A 22,374-nucleotide genomic window follows, 5' to 3' on the forward strand; every position below is an offset into this window, starting at 1 on the left:
GGACAGCACGTAATAACTGAGTGGGCAGGTCACGTGTAAGGTGTCTGGAGAAAGGGGGAGCGTGCACCCCTACACACCACATGCCTACTCTGTATATGCCAGTGACATGAGATCAGCGACCAGACAGCTGGTAGATGTTCCCAGGAAACTGCAATATTGCTAACAAAACCATACCTTGCCTACTTACATGTACATTTACATAATTCTTCCTAGACCATCTAATCAGCGCTGAAATGGTCATACGTCATACGCTTAGTGGCCTTGGACCAGAGAAGCTTCAGTTTCAATGGTTGATAAGATTTATGTAACACAGCACACCACAATATTCTAGCTATATGACAGTGGTCGATAGATAATCTAATCTGGACCTGTAAGCCACATCTATAAATTAGGAGCAGTTAAAGACTCTCAAACACTCGGTACCGTTACGATGACAAGCAATTTACGAAGTCACCAAGCCGACATGCTATTCAACCAGAATTCCCGATGGGTTTGGTCGATATGAACTATCTGCCCTGTAACCGACACTGACAACAGGAAGTATGTTCAAAATGGCTGTCAGATTTGGGGTAGAGGCTTTACCTTCCTTTGGCTTTCTCCTGATATTTACGCGCCCATTTCAGTTCCTTCGTCACCGCCTCCTTGGTCAAGTGATAGAGCGTCCGCCCGTAGAGCAGAAGGTCCGGGGTTCCATCCCCGGCCGCGTCATACAAAAAGACGTTAAAAGATTGTACTAGTTGTTACCCTGTCTGGCGTTAGGCATTAAGAGGCTGAAACAAGGACTGGTCAGCTCGGAGTCAGTATATTGTGTCTGAGTCGGGTATTCATGTTAAACTGCGGCATGGTATGTCAGTGGGCTGGCGCTATAAATCGGCATCAGTCCGGACTAGTACAAGCAGCCACACACACACACACACACACACACGTGCATGCACGTCGCTAGATAAGTGCAATAATCGTTAACCCCATTTCACCGCACCTCAGTCCCTTCGTAAGTTTACATGAAACAGATGCATGGAGATTTTTCCTGTTGGAGAGTTTGGCATCTATACGCCTAGTGACTTCCACTCAGCCACAGTGGACAATAATAATAATATCGATTCATATCTACTAGTAGAGGGGCGGTCGGGTAGCCTCGTGGTTAAAGCGTTTGCACGTGACGCCGAAGACCCGGTTTCGCCGTGATATAACTGGAATATTGCTAAAAGCGGCGTAAAACCAAACTCACTCACTCACTCTACCAGTAGATGTAAACTTGGCGCATTGGTGGCACAGTGGTCTAAGGCGTTGAAATTCGCTATGCAGAGTTGTGTTCCTTAGCTGCAGGGATCTTATGAACATGGGGTCGAATCCAGCTATACCCTATAATCGGTCTGCAGAATACCCTTGAACGTTTGTTTCGCAAAGTGCAACCTCTTAAATTTAAGCTTTCCTGCGACGTTCAACTAAAGATCTGCCTGATTGATTGCGTCAGCGTACCCCATTGACATAGATAGTTGCTCATGCCGTTAGTCACCGGTTTGCCAGGTCAATAATCTAACAGTCCGCCGTGATATTGCTGCTATATATTGCTGACTGCCGCATTAGACATATGGTTAACTCATTCACTTTCAAGATGAAACCTCCAATGAATAGACGGCCGTGCGACTAAAAGCATCGGGTGGTCAGTCTCGCTAACTTGATGGATGGCGTGTCAGCGTACCCGGATGGCGTGTCAACGTTTCTTTGTTTATTGTTTAACGCCGCACTCAGCAATAATCCAGCTATATGACGGCAGTCTGTAAATAATTGAGTTTGGACCAGATAATCCAGTGATTGACATGAGCAACGATCAACGCAATTGGAATACGATGACATGCATCAACCAAGTCAGCGAGCCTGACCACCCAACCTCGTTAGTCGCCTCTTGCGACACGCAGAGTCGCCTTTTATGGCAAGCATGGGTTGCTGAAGACCTATTCTACTCCGGGTCTTCTCGGGTGCGTGTCCGCGTACCCGCTTGGCATGTCAACGTACCCGGTTTCTCATAATATCAACAACTGGATTGTCTGGTACAGACACCTTCATTGTCACAGGCCGCCATCATATAGCTGAAATAAGAGCTTTCGCTCGTCATGCTATAGAGTTCACTATTCCACCTGGTTACAATTGATCATTTTTTAAGAAAAAGACGAGAAAAAGCAAAGCGTTATTTTTCAACGATTTAATCACAATATATTCAACATCAGACATTATACATACTCAAAAAAATTAAATAAATCATATGCAAAACAATTCATACCTTTAGCTCACCTGACCAGTGTCTATCGTTTGGACTTTCGTCATGCAGTCGATTTTGTCAGTTAAAACATGATTTTCTTGGCCAGAACAATGTTATTTATCAGTGACGTGAGTATGCTTTTCAATAAAAAAATGTTTCTTTACATTATACAGTATACAAGTTCACGTTCATATTTGAAAATAGATTATTGTTGTCAGATCTTATATTAATCACTTCAATGATATTCAAGTCAGGTGAGCTACAAAGCTATTTCACCGCCTTCTCTAACACAATGGTTATAAGGTCTCTGGCGCGGATGCTTCACACATTGACGATGTCACACAATTTGGTGGAAATATAATGATGATTCGGTGAACATAACCCTGAAATTCATCTGAAACGTTAATGTATTATTATGCAGTGGACGTTTGAAATTTGATTCCTTCGGACACCCGTGAAGAACCGGGGTTGAATAGGTCTTCAGCAACCCATGCTTGCAATAACAGGCGACTATGCTTGTCGTAAGAGGCGACTAACGGGATCGGGTGGTCAGGCTCGCTGACTTGGTTGATGCATGTCATCGATCCCAATTGCGTGAATCGATTCGCATGATGTCAATCACTGGATTGCCTGGTCCAGACTCGATTATTTACAGACCGCCGTCATATAGCTGGAATATTGCTGAGTGCGGCGTTAAACAATAAACAAACCAAACCAAACTTTCGGACAATGTTAGGGCTTTTGTTTGTTGAAATAAGTACGCTCTATGATAAATCGGTGTTTGAAATAAGAACTATGCTATATATTGGTACTTCGAGATATGGGTAGCGGTTACATAGGTTTGTACTTCGAGATAAGCGTCCCTGTTACATAGGTGTGTACTTCTAGATAAGAATGCCGATCAGAGAGGTATGTACTTCGAGATATGAGTATCTGTGACATTGTAAAACTTCGAGATAAGGATAACCGTCACATAGTACATGTATGCACTTCGAGATTAGGGTACCCGTCACGTGGTATGTACTTCGAGATGAGAGTACCCGTCACGTGGTATGTACTTCGAGATGAGAGTACCCGTTTCGTGGTATGTACTCTGAGATGAGGGTACCCGTCACGTGGTATGTACTTTGAGATGAGGGTACCCGTTACGTGGTATGTACTTTGAGATGAGGGTACCCGTCACGTGATATGCACTTCGAGATGAGGGTACCCGTCACGTGGTATGTACTTCGAGATGAGGGTACCCGTCACGTGGTATGTACTTTGAGATGAGGGTACCCGTCACGTGGTATGTACTTTGAGATGAGGGTACCCGTCACGTGGTATACACTTCGAGATGAGGGTACCCGTCACGTGGTATGTACTTCGAGAAGAGGGTACCCGTCACGTGGTATGTACTTTGAGATGAGGGTACCCGTCACGTGGTATACACTTTGAGATGAGGGTACCCGTCACACAGATACGTCAAGGTCAAGATAGCCGCCCCACAGATGTATAATGTAGGACGAGGGTACATATCATATAGTATATACCTCGGGATATGGGTACCCGTCACATAAATGAATACTGCAGCACATTTCGAGACAAAAATAAGTTCACGTTCGTTTGACTTCGGGATGATAACAACAGTAAATTGTATCGTAGCTAAATTTGACAATTTGAACATCCAATGTAAAATTCTGTTTTCTATGTCAAGTACTTAAGCCTACAAGTGGCAGTATATGAATTTCAGTGAAACACCAAGAGAAGGCTGGTGGAAATGTACAGCACAGTATATTTTTGATGATGTCTCTGTAGCGGAAACATGAACTTCAACGTTTAACGAGGCTTTGAACAGTATTTCAGTTTTCTGGTGGCATTCCAGTTTGATGTGTGAGTAAAGCTGGAAGTGATGCAGGTATTAGACATTTACTTTGAGCACGGGCAAGGTGCTGACAAGTCCCGTAGCAAAGTCCGGGCGAACCGGGATTCGAACCCACTATCACAGTTTTCTGGACTACAACTGAGCGGCAATGACGGTGTCGCCCTGATTACAGATGGAAATATACTTGGCAAGCTTCAAATATTTCAATCTTCGTTGCATGAACACGCACGAAGATTTCCTATGTCACATGCTCGGACTGGTCCTACAAGTGATCGATAACCGTGAACTTATGTGATCAACGATTGCACATGATTTTCACATGAATACTTTCTATATATCTATAGTTCATGTTTATTTCTTCAACAGCCTTCCTATCGCTAATCTCCTGCATTAATTTAACCCAACGACCACTTTTGAACTGTCCGTTAAATAAAAGCACAAAACTTGATATAACACGAATTGTCACCACTTAACGAAATAGATCCATATGATATGCAATATATAAAAGTATAAATATTTAACTTACAAAACCTTGGATTACGACTGTACACGTACATCTAGAAGAAATATAGACACTCTGAAATTTACAACACCAACCATATACAATAACATTGTGAGTCTTACATGGGTCCTCGTGCTTGTAGATTGCTTGTTACCTGTCATTTCTACCATCCACATACTTTCAGAATAAATGTGCATTCATTTTAATCATAATCACAAGTTATTAGTTATTGAAAAATCATTTAAGGACGAAAAAAGTTAAATATTCGCTGATTTTAAAACAAAATGTTAATTTATTGCTTTAGTGATTGGATATTTCGTTTTATTAAACTATAATGTTATTGATGAGACCTGGCATACTGATTCAGAAATGCACTGAACGTATTGCTTCTCTACAGTTGATAGTTTATGTGCATTGACACGAAAACAAATTAAAAAAAATGTCCCTTATTTCTCTCTAAAACACTTTAAATTTTTATATTCATAAGGGCCCATATTTATGTTCAAATATACAATCCAATTCTTTGAAGACCACCTTCCATGCAATCGTCCTTCATTGAAAATAATTACATGTATATTTTACTTCATTATATTAAACCGAATTTCACAAACAATGCACATTAAATATATCTGAAATATACTTGATATTGACAAGGTAATGATATGTACATTCCTTAACAACAGTCAACAAATAATGTGCTATGTACATATGTCCATATCCAATCTGTATCATCTTTCGCACCCACATACCGCTCGTCAATGAACACATCAGAAATATCACCCTGGAATGCACCATGTGCGAACACACGTGTGGATATGTATGTGTATAAAATGGGGAATGGATACAGCGATCCGACATTAACATCACAGGCTCCAGAAGATTGGGCTCCGGGGGTAACTAGGTCCGAATAATAAGCTTCATCACACAAGTCAAACGTGTACAACAGCGTTGACAACTTAGAATGACAGTAGGGTTGCACGGCAACCCCTATCATATGCGTTGTACATTTCAGGTCAATATCAAGGAGGTACATATAGTTACATATATCCCTGTTCAGTGGTTAACACATGTTGCTACAACCATGATACATATCATTGGTTTGTGTGTCCGTCAGCGTTTCTGTCACCAGAGTAAAAATATATTCATCTTCATAGGTGACGTTATCCAATTGTACGTATATGTGGACATAGAGCGACTACAACATTTCTCGCCAATAACATATTCATAGAAATGTCTTCTTCTCAGACACATGACGTGAAATGTTAGGATGACGGATAACACGTGATGCCAGTCCATGACAGATGGTCATCAGCCAATTGCATTGAATTGCCCTGAATTACAATTCCCCAGGGAATGACCATGTCGACTCTAAAACTAAACTGTCACTGTTCTCGACTCATGTTCGTTCTTGCTCTTCCTCTTCCTCTACGTGACCCCGGAGCCCATCACACATAGTATAATCCTACTACAGCATCCTCTCGCCGCTGGAGACACTGTTCTGTCTGATGAGGATGCTGACCTGACGTCTCATCTGGCAGTAGCACACGGACAACAGGACGGTAAGAACAGACAGTCCTATACATGCGGCTATCAGAATCCAGCTATTGGAGGTATGGGTAATGATGTAGTCTCCGGGACGGACGACGTTCTCGCCGTCCACGAGGTAGTTTCTGTACTGCTGTCGGTACAGCTCCTGAACGCCATTGTTCCAGAAGGACAGCTTCTCTGTCTTGAAGTGGTGGTCAACGATGACCGTCGGGCCATCTTCGTAGGACACGAAGCGGGTGAAGAGAGGTTGGTCTTCAGTGAAGCGGGCCATGTGGAACTCCTTCAGTGGGACAAGGGATGGTAGGCTGTGAAACAGGAAAGAAAACGGGTTAGGTCACAACAAACTGATTATTTGTTAATGGACTAATAAGCCACACTATTCTTATAGTGTTGAACTGTATTGAACAATGCATGTAGAGGAATTAAAACTTCAATACGTCTTCTTACAACCTTGGGAAGGAGAATTATGTTTCTCCGGGTGTAATTCTAAATTTGTTCATTGTTTGGACTGACGTCAGAGCTTGTGAATGTGAATGTGTGATCTCAAAAGCATATAGTGCGAGACCTAACGCTAACGCTGTTTGTATGTGCATCAGTATTGTAATAGAAGAGTACTCGTTCTCGGACAAGACAAACCAATGACTATTTGATATACGTCGTCTCTTACGATGACATACAAATTAGCACCGCCAGTACAAGTGAGTGAGTAAGTGAGTATGGTTTTACGGCGGGGGACGCCAGTACAAATTAGTCTCAGTAGCCATTATGACATCACACTTCCTACATAGTGTTCTTTACAAAAAGCGCAAGGATTCCATCTAATGTCCAGTGAGTATAAAATGTGAACTCACAAAAGTATAAATTACACAAAATGCAGAGACCCCTAGAGATCGTGTTTCACCCTGTTGAGAACCCCGAATTAATGAGGCTCGTCGATTGCTTTGCTGCTACCACTGAGCAGGTGTATGATGTTTACAGACTAACGCTTACAGTCGTTGAGAACCCACGATCAACGAATCTCGGTAAAGGAGGCAAGTATATATGCAAGAGGTATGCAGAGACAGAGTCATCTTACAGATGGAACAGTACGGTTTGATCACTAAGAGTTGATTTAATCATCTCACCCATTTTTGACGAAGTTCGCCCAGAACATGAGGAGCATCCTTGCCATTGTCTTGTCGGACTCATCATACCGGAAGTTCGGGTGCTTAACGAGGGGGTATCCTGACAGGTAGAACAGCTCAGCGCCATGGATGACACCTGTTGAATATGCAGCTATGACAATATTGGAGATTAAGAAAACGTGAAACTCAAAAAGGGTCATAAAATGGCAACAAAACAAACAAAGCATAATCACAAAACGAAAAATTACAAAACAATTATATGCATCTTAAACCAACCATATGAATAAGGCAAAACAAAACAAAAGCGGTATGGTAATATCATAAACAGTTTACATGTTAGTATGTCAGATTATTAATCATTATGTAATAAGACATACCCATCATAATAATTGTCAGCAAAGGAATCGATCAAAGCTTGTGGGTCTACGCTTATACACAGAAAGTGTAAATACATGCTTATACCAGGTGTAAATCGATGCTCATATACCCGCTTATACACAGCAGTGGGGCTATTTCTTATACCCCGAAATGTTGACCTATGATATGATCAGAAGGTGTGGATCTATGCTGATGCCACGAACGAGTGGATCTATACTTGTACCAAGAACGAGTGGATCTACGCTTATACCACGAACGAGTGGAACTATGCTTATATCAGAAGGTGTGGATCTATGCTTGTACCACGAACGAGTGGGGCTATGCTTATATCAGAAGGTGTGGGTCTTTGCTTATATCACGAACGAATGGATCTTAGCTTATATCCGAAGGTGTGGATCTATGCTTATACCACGAACGAGTGGGGCTATGCTTATATCAGAAGGTGTGGATCTATGTTTATACCACGAACGAGTGGCTCTATGCTTATAATAAAAGGTGAGGATCAACGCTTATACCACGAACATGTGGGGCTATGCTTATATCAGAAGGTGAGGATCAACGCTAATACCACGAACGAGTGGATCTATGATTATATCAGAAGGTGAGGATCAACGCTTATACCACGGATGAGTGGATCTATGCTTATATTAGAAGGTGAGGATCAACGCTTATACCACGAACATGTGGGGCTATGCTTATATCAGAAGGCGAGGATCAACGCTTATACGTCTTCCCGAGGCAAGTGAGTTAAATGACTATAAAAGTCCAGTTTCCACCCTTGCCGAACTAGGCTGGTATTATGGAGTTACATTTTGGCTGGACTAACGAGTCTATGCATAGTCCAATCAAAATAGTGCACCGAAATCGAAATCCGGTTCGTAGAGTGTCATGCAGATTTCTGTCGACTGCAGGATTTGCAAAGCATGCGCACCGCTAACTCGTTGTCAACAGATATTTTCTAAATCTTTTCATGTTTTTAATCAAGGTGCTCACGTGATTTGACGCACTTCGCGATGTAAGACTCGTTTTATCACAATATAGATCTTGATTATCGATCAGATCGTCTTGATTGGGCGCCACCGGGTTTTTTTTAAACAAATGCAAGTGATACGAGAGGTTGAATCTGATTGGTCCTTAGGAGAGGCATAGAAAGGACATAACTCGTTATAGCCACTGTTGGCGCTACGATCGAGCCCAGGAATTCCAGCCTAGTTCGGCAAGGGTGGAAACTGGACTTTTAAAGTCAGTTAACTCTCTTGCCTCGGGAAGATGCGCTTATACCACGAACGAGTGGATCTATGATTATATCAGAAGGTGTGGATCTATGCTAATTGCTTATACCAGAAGGTATGCATCCAAGCTTATACCAGAAGGCGTGAATCTACGCTTATACCACAAGATAAGGATCTACGGTTATACCACAAAGTATGGATCTACGCTTACTTCAGAAGACGTGGATCTTCACTCATACCAGAAAATGTGGATGTGTGCTTATAATAGAGAGTGATGCCATATCTCACATGACTACCTACTTACTGAATACAGCATATGACCCCTAACCCCCTTGTTGTAATTGTTTCAAGATCATTTCCAACGAGACTAAACCTACAAGAACGCCATGGCTTAACCCCAAGGCAACCCTAACAAAAGACGGATTTTTTTACCCAGCGGCCTATTTGCGTTAACGAGATGCCATATGTCCCTGATCTTGTATTTGCATAAATATACACAGAGTGTTTTCAACGTACCTCAAAACAGTTTAAAACTTGGACATGACTGACATACATGTGCTGGATATAGAATTAGTAATGGTTTCAATTTAAGCCTTTCACGTATCAGGTGATCATGTGGGAGATTTAACGGTAGTGGCTATTAATATATTTCTATCATGCAGGGTGCACATGGACAACGCCCAGTTGTTCTGTGTGGGTCTGTACCTTGCCATTTGTCGAAGACGGATTTGTACTCGTAGTTGTAGACGAAGACTGTAAGGTTGTGTCGGGAGAGGACGCTAGCTGCTTTGTGTATGGGGGCCACGATGAAATAGTCGCCAACAATCTGGAGGAAAAAAACAGAATTTATATTTTCAATAAATCATTTTTTCTCAAAACGGCATACTTTACGGTCCATATCAGCATCAGTCAGAGATCATCTTTTCTCGAAAATGATCATTTTTTTTATTGAGTACTCAAAGGAGTTATGTATCGTGATTGAGCCGAACGGCAGTAGGATGGATTTCAACTGTGTTCCATCCCTATCACGGTAGGGAGACACACTTCACGTGTTTAACCCATGTTGGGAGTCGAACCGGGTCTTCGTAGAAACGAGGCAAGGCTTTCACCACTATGCTACATACCACCCCTAATACAGCAAGACAAACGGTGAGGTTCATAATACGATGTATGATAATGTCATCCTTATCCGAGTTATTGTGAGTCTCTTAAACAGAATACACCCACGGGGACAATGTTGCAAAAATGACCCCCATACTTCCCCCCATGTTATTTGTGTAGTGCTGGGATAGGTGACCTCCAGCCTTGCTCCAAGGCTGTATTGAAGGAAAAACTCATTTTATTCCAGTTGTTGCTCCGTGGAGATTCTGTGTTACAGTAGGTCCCCTTCAAAATATGCTGATCGTGAGAGGCAATATACAATAAACAAACAAAACATTCCGCTTATTGTAGCTTGACAGATATGCAAATAGGTCTTCATAGGATCGAAATTCGTTGATGACAATTTTGCAATTAATTTTTATTTATAATTCTAAATTTAATTGTTATAACTGTTATTTTGTTGTCAATTAATACTTTCCTTAGAGGAGTCTGCAAGTCTGGATGACCACTAGTAAAGACGTACTCACATCACTGAACTTACTAATTATGTTTCATAGTGCCCTGCAGAGTTGATCGTTGTTCACGTTATCGATCACAAGTTTGTTAGGTGCAGGCGTGTATCGTTATAGCTGTAAAAGTGTTATTACAACTACCGAGAAGCCCATTCACTTACTCATAAGCTTTTAATCGATGCATTGGCACGATGATATGAAGCCGTATCCTTACCCCTCCCTACACATGGACTTTATCAATGGAAGTCTGAGGTGTTTCATAACACAGAGATTCAGGTCCAGATACTTACGACAACTCTGCTCATTCCCATACATTAAGTATAGCATCAATTTAACATCGCCGGAGGTAGATGGCTGCCAAAGCATATTTAGATAGAAGATCGCTGTAAAGCACAGCTACCCTAAATATGTGGTTATTTTCGTTCCATGTTTCACTTCTATTTGTGGACGAAAGTAATTGTGGATCCTTTATAAAGATCATGTATGTCCAACGTAAATATAATCTAGGTCCATTGAGATATTGATGGTCGTTATTATACATATTACCAATGCTGGAATTACATTTTATGGTTCCACTCGCATAAAACAGTCATTGGCCCTAAAACATAATCATATTATTCACCATTTACCGACATTTCCTTAGCGAAATTTTCTCAACTCCACATTCAATATCCTAATTTTGAGTAAGTCAAGATTATGATCGCGTCATTCCGAATGACAAGGCCGTTACGGGAAAGTGAGAAATCCAATCCCGATGCGCATGCTCTGATCAAAGCCAGTGTGATGAGACACACATGATATGGACTGACTTATAATCAATATTCACGTGCAAGACGTATGATAACTACTTCATCTTTGATGTCAGAATACTGGTTCTCCGAGGGGTAAGAGATCGATAACATGAGTTGTGACAGATGTGACGGTGAGTTGACTGCATGACCACGTAAGATATGATGGTCAATCCGTGCCATTGCACATACCTCTGAGAATCTCTGTCTGATGTATTCTTCCCCTCTGTCAAACGGCCACTGTGTATAGTGCTCCATAACGGAATCTGGTAATCAAACGTCAAAAATATACTTTCTAGACGAGTGGTTATAGAATGCCAAATACAAACAAATTCAAACTTGCAAGAACATCGTTTATATCAAATTGTGTTTTTGTATTATTCCAAATACAAACAAATTCAAATTGCAAGATCACGTGTGTGAAAATAAAAGCGATAAAAACAATTTCCACAATCCAAAGAAATATCTGCTAAAAGCAAATTCCATCGTACGATTCCGACTATATCATGAACATATGTTTATAAATCAGTATCAAATTGAGAAGAAATCAAGCAATAGTCTTAGCAAGGACTAAAAGGCTGTAGCTATATATTTTGTAGCGATGCAATAGATACATCGATATTAAATCGTAGAGGTACATTCATATTTACTCATCATAAGCGTCTAAATACAGTAAACTGTTGTTAATTAAACTAATGAAGACTTGAGAGCACACCAGGATTCCATCAGGAACTTCATTCCATATCATAAACATGTATTCACCGTACATACACTATCGTTTCGTATCAATGCATGATATCTGGACGAGAGATTGTATCGGGGCCCAACGCTGAATCATTACAGACGCTGAATCGTTACAGACCTATCCAGTAAACAGATAATCAAGCCAACACGTACAAGCCCAAACTGAAGTGAATCAAATGAAGTTAGTTATGAAAGAGATATGGAGAAAATCACTATTACCTACATTTACATATCTGTGTAACCTACTTTTTAAGTCGGTGTCAATCACATACGTGTATTTACACCACGTTATCTTCCATTATAAAACTTCTGGCTACACCTGATGAACTCTGTTCCCTTTATCATAACGTAACCTAAATCAATAACCAATAAAACCAACCTTTTTCTATTACCTTGACATTTAACAGATTATCTATAATTATTTCTCGTTGAAAATGGGAAAATAAGGACCCCACGCCAAGTCTCTTAAAGAAAATATAATTCAGAATTATATGCTTCACTGGAATTTGACTTCGGCTATTGGCCCTTACCATGATATAATGCGCATTCCCCCATTCCGAAAACCCAGAACCCCCGTGGTCTTCCTTTTGCGTAATCTTTCTACAATAACTACTGTTTACGTCGTCTTTGTTGACGACATAGACTTCCGGCTTTGTCACGTTCGTGACCTTTAACAGATAGACAATCTTAAGCTCCTGGTAGATCAAGACCCATTTAAGATTGAATCTTGGTTGATTTCTAGATGGTAATCGATGCCACTGAAGAGGTATCGATCTGTAGGATCAATGGTGGCGAGAGGAAGAGATCTGAAGGCTAGAGGCCTCAGGTGACAGGGTGGTGACAGGGTTATAGTCTTACGCCGTATTTATTAACGGTGAACGTTTTGAACTTCATACTAATGACTTTAAAGTTTGGATATGTCTCCGCTACAGACGAAATGTATATACTTGTAACGTTTCAATATATTCCTTTAGGTTAAAATCAAATCTCTTTAGTCTGGATTATGTGTGGATACTCTGGTTATTACTTCCACAAGGTCATTCGCATTACGTCAAAGCTAGGAACGTTTTAATAGTGGATTGGATTACCTTCGAACATAAGCTAGTCTGTCTCATCAAAGCTCACAATGTCTATTAGAGAGAGACATAGATACAAAGACCTTGCACTATATAATCCAAGTGTGTGAAGGCCTTCGCGGTTTCTTCTGTGTAATGTCATATTTCAAGAAATTACCAACAGACGCTTAATGCTGCTCATAGATACACTTCACGGCGAATTTTAAAGAAATTAGTGGTAGGCTAATTCGACTTTGAATACATGCAAAGAAGAGCTGATTTACATACCCACAATTCCTTCTACTTCAGGTAGATCACCCCGGAAGCAGTTCATCACTGCCAATAACTTTTGAGAGCCATGTTTTCCCGTTCCGTGCTCCTTTACGAAAGGTATTGCTGTAACACAGATCATTTGTTTAGCATTTATTAATGAAAACAAAGGTGATTCATTACACATGAAGATCAATACCAATCTTCTTGTAGCGAACTACCAGTTTAGAGCTTTGTTTTCACCGGGCTTTTTTTGGGTTATTTTACGCACTTAATATACACACACAAAATTATATCCCTTACGTCTGAATACTACTTTCTACCTGCCGTGACAGCATTGACCAGTTGTTGTACATTTGAAATGTGTCTGTATACAATGGTATCGTCAATAAGTCGCATGCTATATCTCATTCATTATAACGTGACGGTGAAACTAAACATATTATCAAGGTCATTGGTGGCAATTTCTTCAAATTATTCTGAATGAAATGCAAATATGTGCATTATGTGGGACAATATCATATGTAAATCAAAACCTTGTCTCCGAAACATTTTCAAAACTTCAACAACTCGATGTTTATAAAAGGCCTGAAAGTCTTTAAATGACCTCCTTCTTTAGCAGATGATTTTTTTCAAATACATTGTTTTAGTTTTAAGTTTTACCGTTACCTCCAGAGGCTTCCTTTCATAACTAATGTTTTCGCACTACTAAATATTCTATAAGCACTACAGGGTTCAATGCAGTATCCTGCTGGAGACCTACCCGCAATAACCCCCTCATCCTGAGTGGCGCCCGTCAGGAAGTACTTAGCGTTCACTGGACCCTTGACCGCTAGTCTTTCTGGCGTGTCCGGCAGGAAGTAACCATCGACCACTGGCCGGAATGGGGGGACAAGAGACAGGGGCATCTACAACACAAGAAAATATATTGATTATTGAACAATAGTAAAACATAGTTAATCGCAATAAGAAGAAATTGCAGATAAACGGACTGTAAAATATGGAGTGTTATGTAGAATATAACGATTAGATATAATGAAATGATTATCGTCAACAATAATCACGGCTGCGAGGGTTACGGAATAGTTTAGTTCGATAGTGACGTGTGATAATTGGCCTATACATTTCAGACCATCGACAGAAGACTGGTGACTGGTGACGTATGTTTTTACGTTAATTTTGAGTGGACGTCTACATTATTTGGCACCTATGAGGAACCTAGCAATAAAGTATTATGACTTCCATAGATAGTCCATGCAGTCTGTGTATATTGTGTAGTGTTGAGAATTGATTATTGCGCATCAAGTATATGGAGGACAATCCAATTGAGACCAGCTGTAGATGTTTATATTTTACCACGATAAATTGGTAAAATCGACGAGCTACGAGTGCTGACAAACCAAGGCTCATCATATTCACGGCGAATGTGCGATTCACTTTCACCAAGCACAGATGCTTGCACTACTCAGGGACGCAGCTCTGCAAGACTAATTTCAGTGCCGTGGACGATTAGACCACCCGTGCATTCCTCATAATGGACATTACTGATAGGATACAATTACACACTACCATAATATTAATCCAGTTCGTTTATGGTATCTGTAAATGGTTTAATGTTGATGAAATGGCAAACTCACAGCTTGTGTAACGTATTGATCTTATAGTAGTGCACAAAATTCAGAATTCATAATACAGCCGCTCATGGCGCCTGCAAAATCGTTATGTCATTATCCACCACCTACTGAACACCTGACCACCTCATATCACACCTTTCGTTCCAGTGAGCGAGTGAGTATGGTTTTACACCGCTTTTAGCAATATTCCAACAATATCACGGCGGAGGACAACAGAAATGGGATTCACCCATGTGGGGAATCGAACCCGGGTCTTCGGCGTGACGAGCGAACGCTTTAACCACCAGGCTAGCCTTGCGCCCATATTCCTTTCGTTCGAACTGACTTCGTATTATCTGGAGTATTGTATCTGAATAATCCCCGGGGATATTATTATTATTATTATTATTATTATTATTATTATTATTATTATTATTTACAGATTAAATTTTAAAAAACACAGCAAAGAGGGTTTGGATTATCCTGGCACAGTCAGGCTGGTTAGGCTCATCATCAGCTCAGGGCGCTTGCCCACTCTACACTCAGCCCAGAGAGCGAATGGGACTTCTAACAAGAAGAGCTGCCTGGTCAAACTCACCCAGAACTTTTCGGAGAAAGTGAAGACTCCCCAACACTGCAGCCTTCTGCATTACCCAGATTGTCAGAAGGGCTGTATTCCTGGTAGCAAACCCGGGTACCCAAAAGCTAAGGCAAGGAGAACAATGGGGAGTCGGACAACGTGGTACTTGGGATGCAACCGTGACATTTCGAAAACGAGGTTTGCATATTTGCCATGTTTTTCCTGAATCTTGTCAATCGCATTGGTGTCAAAAGTTCAATAATATAAACGATTTCATTGGATTTATCAAAAAGGACAAGTTCAGGTTTGTTGGCGTGGATACGCCTGAGGCTGTATACGGGCCTGTTCCAAAGAATTTTGTATTTATCATTTTCCATGACCCCTTTTACATATTCCGGGTCGTACCATGGATGGACCTCTGTGTCAAAACCACAAGCATGGTGAAGACGGTAATAAAATGATCGAGCCACTCCACCAGATACTGTGTTTGTGCCAACGCTGAGCATCCACTGACAATGTGTTGGACAGACTCATTAAATTCATTACATAATCTACATTTCATATTTACATTTTGATGCAAAATCACAAATTGACGGTTTCGAGTGACTGGTCTTGAGCAGCAAACAGAAAGCCTTGTTTCACTTTTCAGGCCAGCGGAGTTTATCCAAGCGAAGGATTCTGCAGGGCTGCTGACCACACTATTATTATTATTAGTAGTAGTAGTAGTAGTAGTAGTAGTAGTAGTAGTAGCAGTTGTAGTAGTAGTAGTAGTAGTAGTAGTAGTAGTAGTAGTAGTAGTAGTAGTAGTAGTAGTATCAATAATAATAATTATTAGTAGTATTATTATCGTTGTTGTTTTGTTTAAGAATTTAAATTGTAGGTTTACAAGTGAGTTCTCACATGCAGAGTATTCATCTCAAACTAAATCATATGGATGACAACTTATAACAATATCCCAGCGATCGGATGAACCGATAACCGACTATGTATGAGTGAGTGACTGAGTTGGGTTTAACGCCGCTTTTAACAGTATTCCAGTTATATCGCGGCGTGTCAGCTTGATGTGGGAGGGAAGCCCGAAGTGATGCAGGTCTCAGACGTTTATCACTTCGGTGAAACCCACGAGCACGGGACTATGTATGAGTACGATTGAGATTATATCTCGAAGTATTTTACCACGGTACCATGTGACCGGGAACGTCACGCCGGTTCTCTGATATTTGATAAAACGTCTCAGTTTAGAACCATCCACGCCCGACATTGTCCATCAGATGCCCAGGTACAAAGACCCATGGAACCTTTTTTTCACATCCCTGTGAGGGATGTACAGTGGAGGGGGGAAACTAGATGCAATCTCATAAGAATGTTCGCCGGATACCAGAGTAAATCAAGGGAGATAACTCACAACCGAACCACCTTCCTCGGACTTTATCACGGTTGATCTTGCAAATAAATTCCAACTATCTTGTTGGTTGCCTTGCCAACACATCATAATAGCCGCAGGTGTGAATGTATATTTCTACATGCATATAATCAATCTGTATATATGTGAAAAACGAGTTAAGTCCCCTGCAGAGGGGAACAGCGCTCGACGAGAGACCCGCAGTGCATTGGATCATACATCACAATGGCGGACCTATCTGGTTGGTCGTGAAAGGTATAATGTCAGTAATGGAAGCATTAGATCTAGCAATTCTGACGTAAATGTCGGAGATAACAAACAGTGGCAAACCCTGACGTAAACCTATCCAGAGAGAGAATATGCCGTCAGCTGACATGAAGCATATGGGATATGATTTCCTCAGTTGTCAAGACGCTATGTCATTTATGTTGCAGTGAAATAAGATGCATAACGTTATCTTGAGTCCCAACACAATGTGTCAAAACGTAAATTTGATACTTCACAGTAAACGTTGCTAATCTTATCAAAGTGGTTTTCAAGAAGTATCCGGATGTAAATCTATTGTCTTAATAGAACATAGCCTAAGCAATAAAAGTAATTAAAACTTTTTAAAGAGCTTTGATCATAAACTGTACATTTACTTCACAAATCGTTACTGCAAAGTCCATTCTGTCCCGAAACCCGAAAATCGACATTCATGGTTCAAGAAAAATTAGAACGCCAGTACCTAATCTAAAATCTATCGAAGCCTATCGTGTTTTATCGTCTCCCCATCTTGAAAATGTCCGTCGGGTTACGATGAGCTGTTGATCAATCTGTGAGGCCTTTATTTGGGGCAGTGTGCCAAGTGAGCTAGGTAAGAGTATGGTCAGTCACAGCTTGGAAAGACTCCCGGCACCCTGAGACAGACAATGCAAACTTCCTTGACATTGTGGGATCCAAAATAGAGACTCTATATTACAATGTTACTTTAATAGTGAGTGGGTATGGTTTTACGCCGCTTTTAGCAATATTCCAGCAATATCAGGGCGGGGGACACCAGAAATGGGCTTCACACATTGTACCCAGTTACTTTAATAATGGCTGTGGTACTAGGTGGTCTGGAGTGAGAGGGTAAGATGTGGTGACTTTTAGAACTATTCCAACATACTCATAAATCAGTGGCATCATACATTACATCCATGTTGGAAATCGAATCCGATCCTTCGTCACGATAAACCGACGCTTTACCATTTGGCTAACCGAATGCCCTGTTCTGATAGATGATAGTAAAGAAATAGTTTACAGTGCTTGAGACGACGGAAGAGAATGGGATTCGTGTATTTCAAGCGTTGGCAATCGAACCCAGGTCTCTTTCACGACAAGCACACGGTTTGGCCGTCGTTACAAAATCAGTGTTAAAACCACAATGAGTGAGTGTGTTACATGATAAATGACGCTGATCAGGGAAATACAGAAAAGGGATAGTTGAACGATTGACTAAAACAAATATTGATAAATACATTGCATAGTGTATATGCTTATATAAATGAATTATCAGTGATCGAAATATGATTAAATGATGGAAAGAATAAAAGATTGAAATAATGCAGAGTGAACGAATAGTATTAATCCTGGAACGGATGAATGGTAAAATAATGAACAGAGTGCCATTTTTTACATTCCACATCCACATCGGTGCGATTTGAGTGCTCGAGTACGGTAGTTCTTTAAATCTTTTAAGCTGAGATGAAAACTGCCGCACTTAAACGGTATAAACGACAAAATCATTAGATCAATGCTGTAGAACACAAAAGTAGAATTGGGCCTGCAGTCGACTATTGACGAATGAGAAATATGTGTCAGTATGCTAGCCCAGGCCGACATTCTATACTGAGTAAAGTTTGGTGCAAATCTCCCGCCATTGATTGTTCCCGGCGGCGTGATTGTGAATAAAACAAACCCCACAGATTATGTGACACATTTGAAACGTGTCTGTCTTTAGTGTGGACAGGGTTTATAATAAATACTTAAGCGCATCGATTCATTTCAGCTGTGGGAAAGTGTATCATTGATATAGCAGTGAGTGAATGTTGTTTAACGCCATAGTAATATTGCAACTATTCGCGTCGGTCTGTAAATAATCGTGGTTGGGCCAAATCAGTGACTGAAAACATGATAAGACATACCCCACACCCACACCCACACCCACACCCACACCCACACCCACCCCCCACACCCACCAGTGCGATAAGCACTGATACCAGCGTGTGACATGCATTATTTCAATCCAATAAGCCCTGTTGTACGGACCTATTTCATCCGAAATCTTCATACTATATTATTTCTCTTCTTTTTGTAATATCATAAACCAATTATTTCAACAACAAAGTTTCATTTTATTCAGGTCTATCACCGTGGATACCTTTGGTAGTTTGCCTAGAAGGGTAAGACTGATATCAAAAGGTGGTCAGCATCACGACCAATTCAATTCACCAAGCATTCAATTTGTATTAAACAATCGTTCATGCGTCATGTCGTAAGTAACACCGTTCTCACAACGTAAAGAAAATGTCACTCTATTCCTGTTATGCTATAAACTGTCAGTGAATCTTGTTAGAATTTTTTTTATTGATTAAACAATTTGTTCTGTAAGGCAGATTTTCCAAACTGAAAAACTTAATTTCAATCTGATGTCGACCCTCATTTCGTCATCACAAGCATTGGAATGGAAAATCGGCTATGATATATTGTGCCCAAAATACAAACATTCTCCTTAAACCGAACTGATGATAAGATTCAAATAGATAAATATCGTTGTGTGGAAAATACCAAGATTTAACAAAAACCTATCCCGTAATGTTAAAAACGCGAAAACGCCGGTAATAAATGTTTATTGTCTGATGCAAATAAAAGAATATGAACATATATGTACTCGCCTCAATCTTCTCATATATCATCCTCTCTATCTGTTCGGACGGTAGGCTTTTGAGGCACTTTTTGATTAATTTCGTGCTGTTCGCTGCACACCCTAATGCAGCTGAAAAGTACTTAAAGTAAAAGTCGGGTCCTCTCCTGTGCCTCGTCAACGCCCAGTGGGCAAACGGGGAGCCACTTTGCTGAATTACTCCTTGAAACAGACCTGAAAGAAGTCAAATGAAAAACTGGTGACGGGAGATATTACGTAAATATGACACATTTACAGCCTCCTGCAATCAGAAAATATAATGATGCGAAGAATTATGGGCGCCGATATACAGGGGAAACATTTGTTCGGCAGGGCATCAGTACTCTGAACGGAGACTGTTTAGTTGTGTGAACAATTTTACTGGATGTTGTCACACTTATTTTGTTGAAATAATGCATTTACTTTGAGCGTGACAATAACCTTTATCTTCTATGTGAACGCATTTTTAAATCGGTACATGTTGGTAAACTTAAATCGTTACAATGTCAACACAACACGAAATATTTATATTTTCTTTTTTTTATGCAAAATTACAGGAAATAATGTCATAATGACATTATGTATGTGCCATATCTGTTAGGAATTACGATATACTTCTTCTGAAACATTTTTGTTCATGTGAGCGTTGATGTTTATGTAGCGGCCATAAAATTTCCGAGTCCCGTGATGGGATTCGAACCACGGACCTTCTGATCAGAGGTCGGACGCCTTGTCCACATGACCAAAGAGGTTAACCCCGTCAGCAAGCTGACAAGGTAAGGATGTCATCTGTGGGATGACTCCACGCCCTGCTACATTTAGTATCAGTGAGAGATTACAGATGTGAAAATATATATGCAGAAAATATCGTTACATGTTAGATTAATTTCTGGTCAATTGAAATCACTTCGTTATTTCATAAGGACAATGTACATGCATCTTATTTCCATACCGTGATATACTTGCTACTGGTTTAGTTATAGTCTTTATAAGCATTTTTTTCATAATGACCACACCAATTATGTTTCTAGGTTTGTGAGCACCATACCCGTGCTCATGGGTTTCACCAAAGTGGTAAACCTCCGAGACCTGCATCACTTCGGGCTTTTCTCCCACATTAAGCAGACACGCCGTGATGTAACTGGAATACTGTCAGCGGCGTTAACCTCAACTCACTCACAGTGATCAATTAGGTTAAAGTGCTTCCCGGATTACATTATGTTGTAGCGTGACTATGGGAGTTCTCCAGAATAAGTTAGTATGGATTGCAAGTCACTGTACCTCTTGCTAAAGGAGAAAACATCAGGAGACCAACACTGCATCCGCCGGCACTGTGACCGTCTATAGTAATTCGCTCTGGATCACCACCAAATACTGCTATATTCTCCTTGATCCACTTTAAACCTTGTATTTGGTCAAGCATTCCAAAATTCCCGGGTATTTCAGAATCCGCAGCAGACAGGAATCCTTTAAAACATATTTGACTGTATATTAAGTAAACTGTTAATAGATGAAATAAAATAGTTCATAAACAGAGCAACGTCATATAAGAACACATATATAATTTATAGCCCCTCAATATTATTACTGACCGTTATGAGAATATTCTGGTAACCTTGGTGAGAGTCAACGATATGACATAAACAGGAGCATTCGTGCGGGTGATGGTGTCCACATTAGGATATAATAATGCATACTGTGAATATACATATATATTAATGCTTACGTGCATGTATGTGTACAGGTATCAATCCCGACCATTTGAAACGCCTACGCAAGAAGCCACATGTCTATCCTATCAATGTAAAATATATGTTCATATATGACTACTCACTGAGGTCAACAAATATAAAACAATATTTAAATGAAATCTATTGAAATGTGGAGGTTGACCATAGAGACAAGAAGGAAGGATTAAATAAGGCACCTTGTCAAGGTCAACCTCTGATAAAATAAACGCTCAACAAAAGACACTTCCTCACATATTTCTCCTAAGGCAAACATTAAAAGTGAGACCACCTGACCAAACCAGCACATGTGACATTGCTAAATCAACCCTGCAATCTACATCTGGTTCCTATAGCTTAGTTTGTACGTATCAACACTTGGTAATTGGGGAATGTGAAACATTTGACGTTGTCATGACAACACGTTCAACACATTCCAGGACGGTTTGAAGAATAAACAATTGAGGTCATCGGGGTACTAAGACAATCATACCCTTTGTTATCATTTCAATTTGTTTAAATTGAAACAAACGTTTACAGACGACGTTCATGAGCAAACGTGTGAATGGCATTTCGCGTCTAGGAGTGTGTAATGTGTACCTGCATTTTCACCGTTCACATATTTCGTTAAATGTCCAGGAAAACGTTAAATTATTTTCTAGAATAACATAACTCCGTACAGAACGGATTGTCGTAAACAATGACATTTCTGACAAATGGTTTTGTTCATCTGCAAGAAAAGCAGATG

The 22,374-nt window shown here is 40.4% G+C and overlaps 1 protein-coding gene across 1 annotated transcript in view; it reads right to left on the bottom strand.

Moving 5' to 3' along the window:
• Nucleotides 1–2,231: 2,231 nt before the first annotated feature.
• Nucleotides 2,232–22,374, bottom strand: part of LOC139478776 (acetylcholinesterase-like) — a 96,874-nt gene continuing 76,731 nt past the window's right edge. The window contains exons 4-11 of the mRNA XM_071261395.1: nucleotides 21,181–21,366; nucleotides 19,892–20,094; nucleotides 14,142–14,286; nucleotides 13,397–13,504; nucleotides 11,502–11,575; nucleotides 9,614–9,734; nucleotides 7,299–7,434; nucleotides 2,232–6,479 (exon numbers count right to left, since the gene is read on the bottom strand). Coding sequence (XP_071117496.1) covers nucleotides 6,092–6,479; nucleotides 7,299–7,434; nucleotides 9,614–9,734; nucleotides 11,502–11,575; nucleotides 13,397–13,504; nucleotides 14,142–14,286; nucleotides 19,892–20,094; nucleotides 21,181–21,366 — 1,361 coding nt within the window. The 3' untranslated portion in view covers nucleotides 2,232–6,091. The remainder of the gene's footprint in view (nucleotides 6,480–7,298; nucleotides 7,435–9,613; nucleotides 9,735–11,501; nucleotides 11,576–13,396; nucleotides 13,505–14,141; nucleotides 14,287–19,891; nucleotides 20,095–21,180; nucleotides 21,367–22,374) is intronic.

This window comes from Haliotis cracherodii, unplaced genomic scaffold (assembly GCF_022045235.1).
Source record: "Haliotis cracherodii isolate W230 unplaced genomic scaffold, xgHalCrac1.p SCAF_4, whole genome shotgun sequence".
NCBI lineage: Eukaryota > Metazoa > Mollusca > Gastropoda > Lepetellida > Haliotidae > Haliotis > Haliotis cracherodii.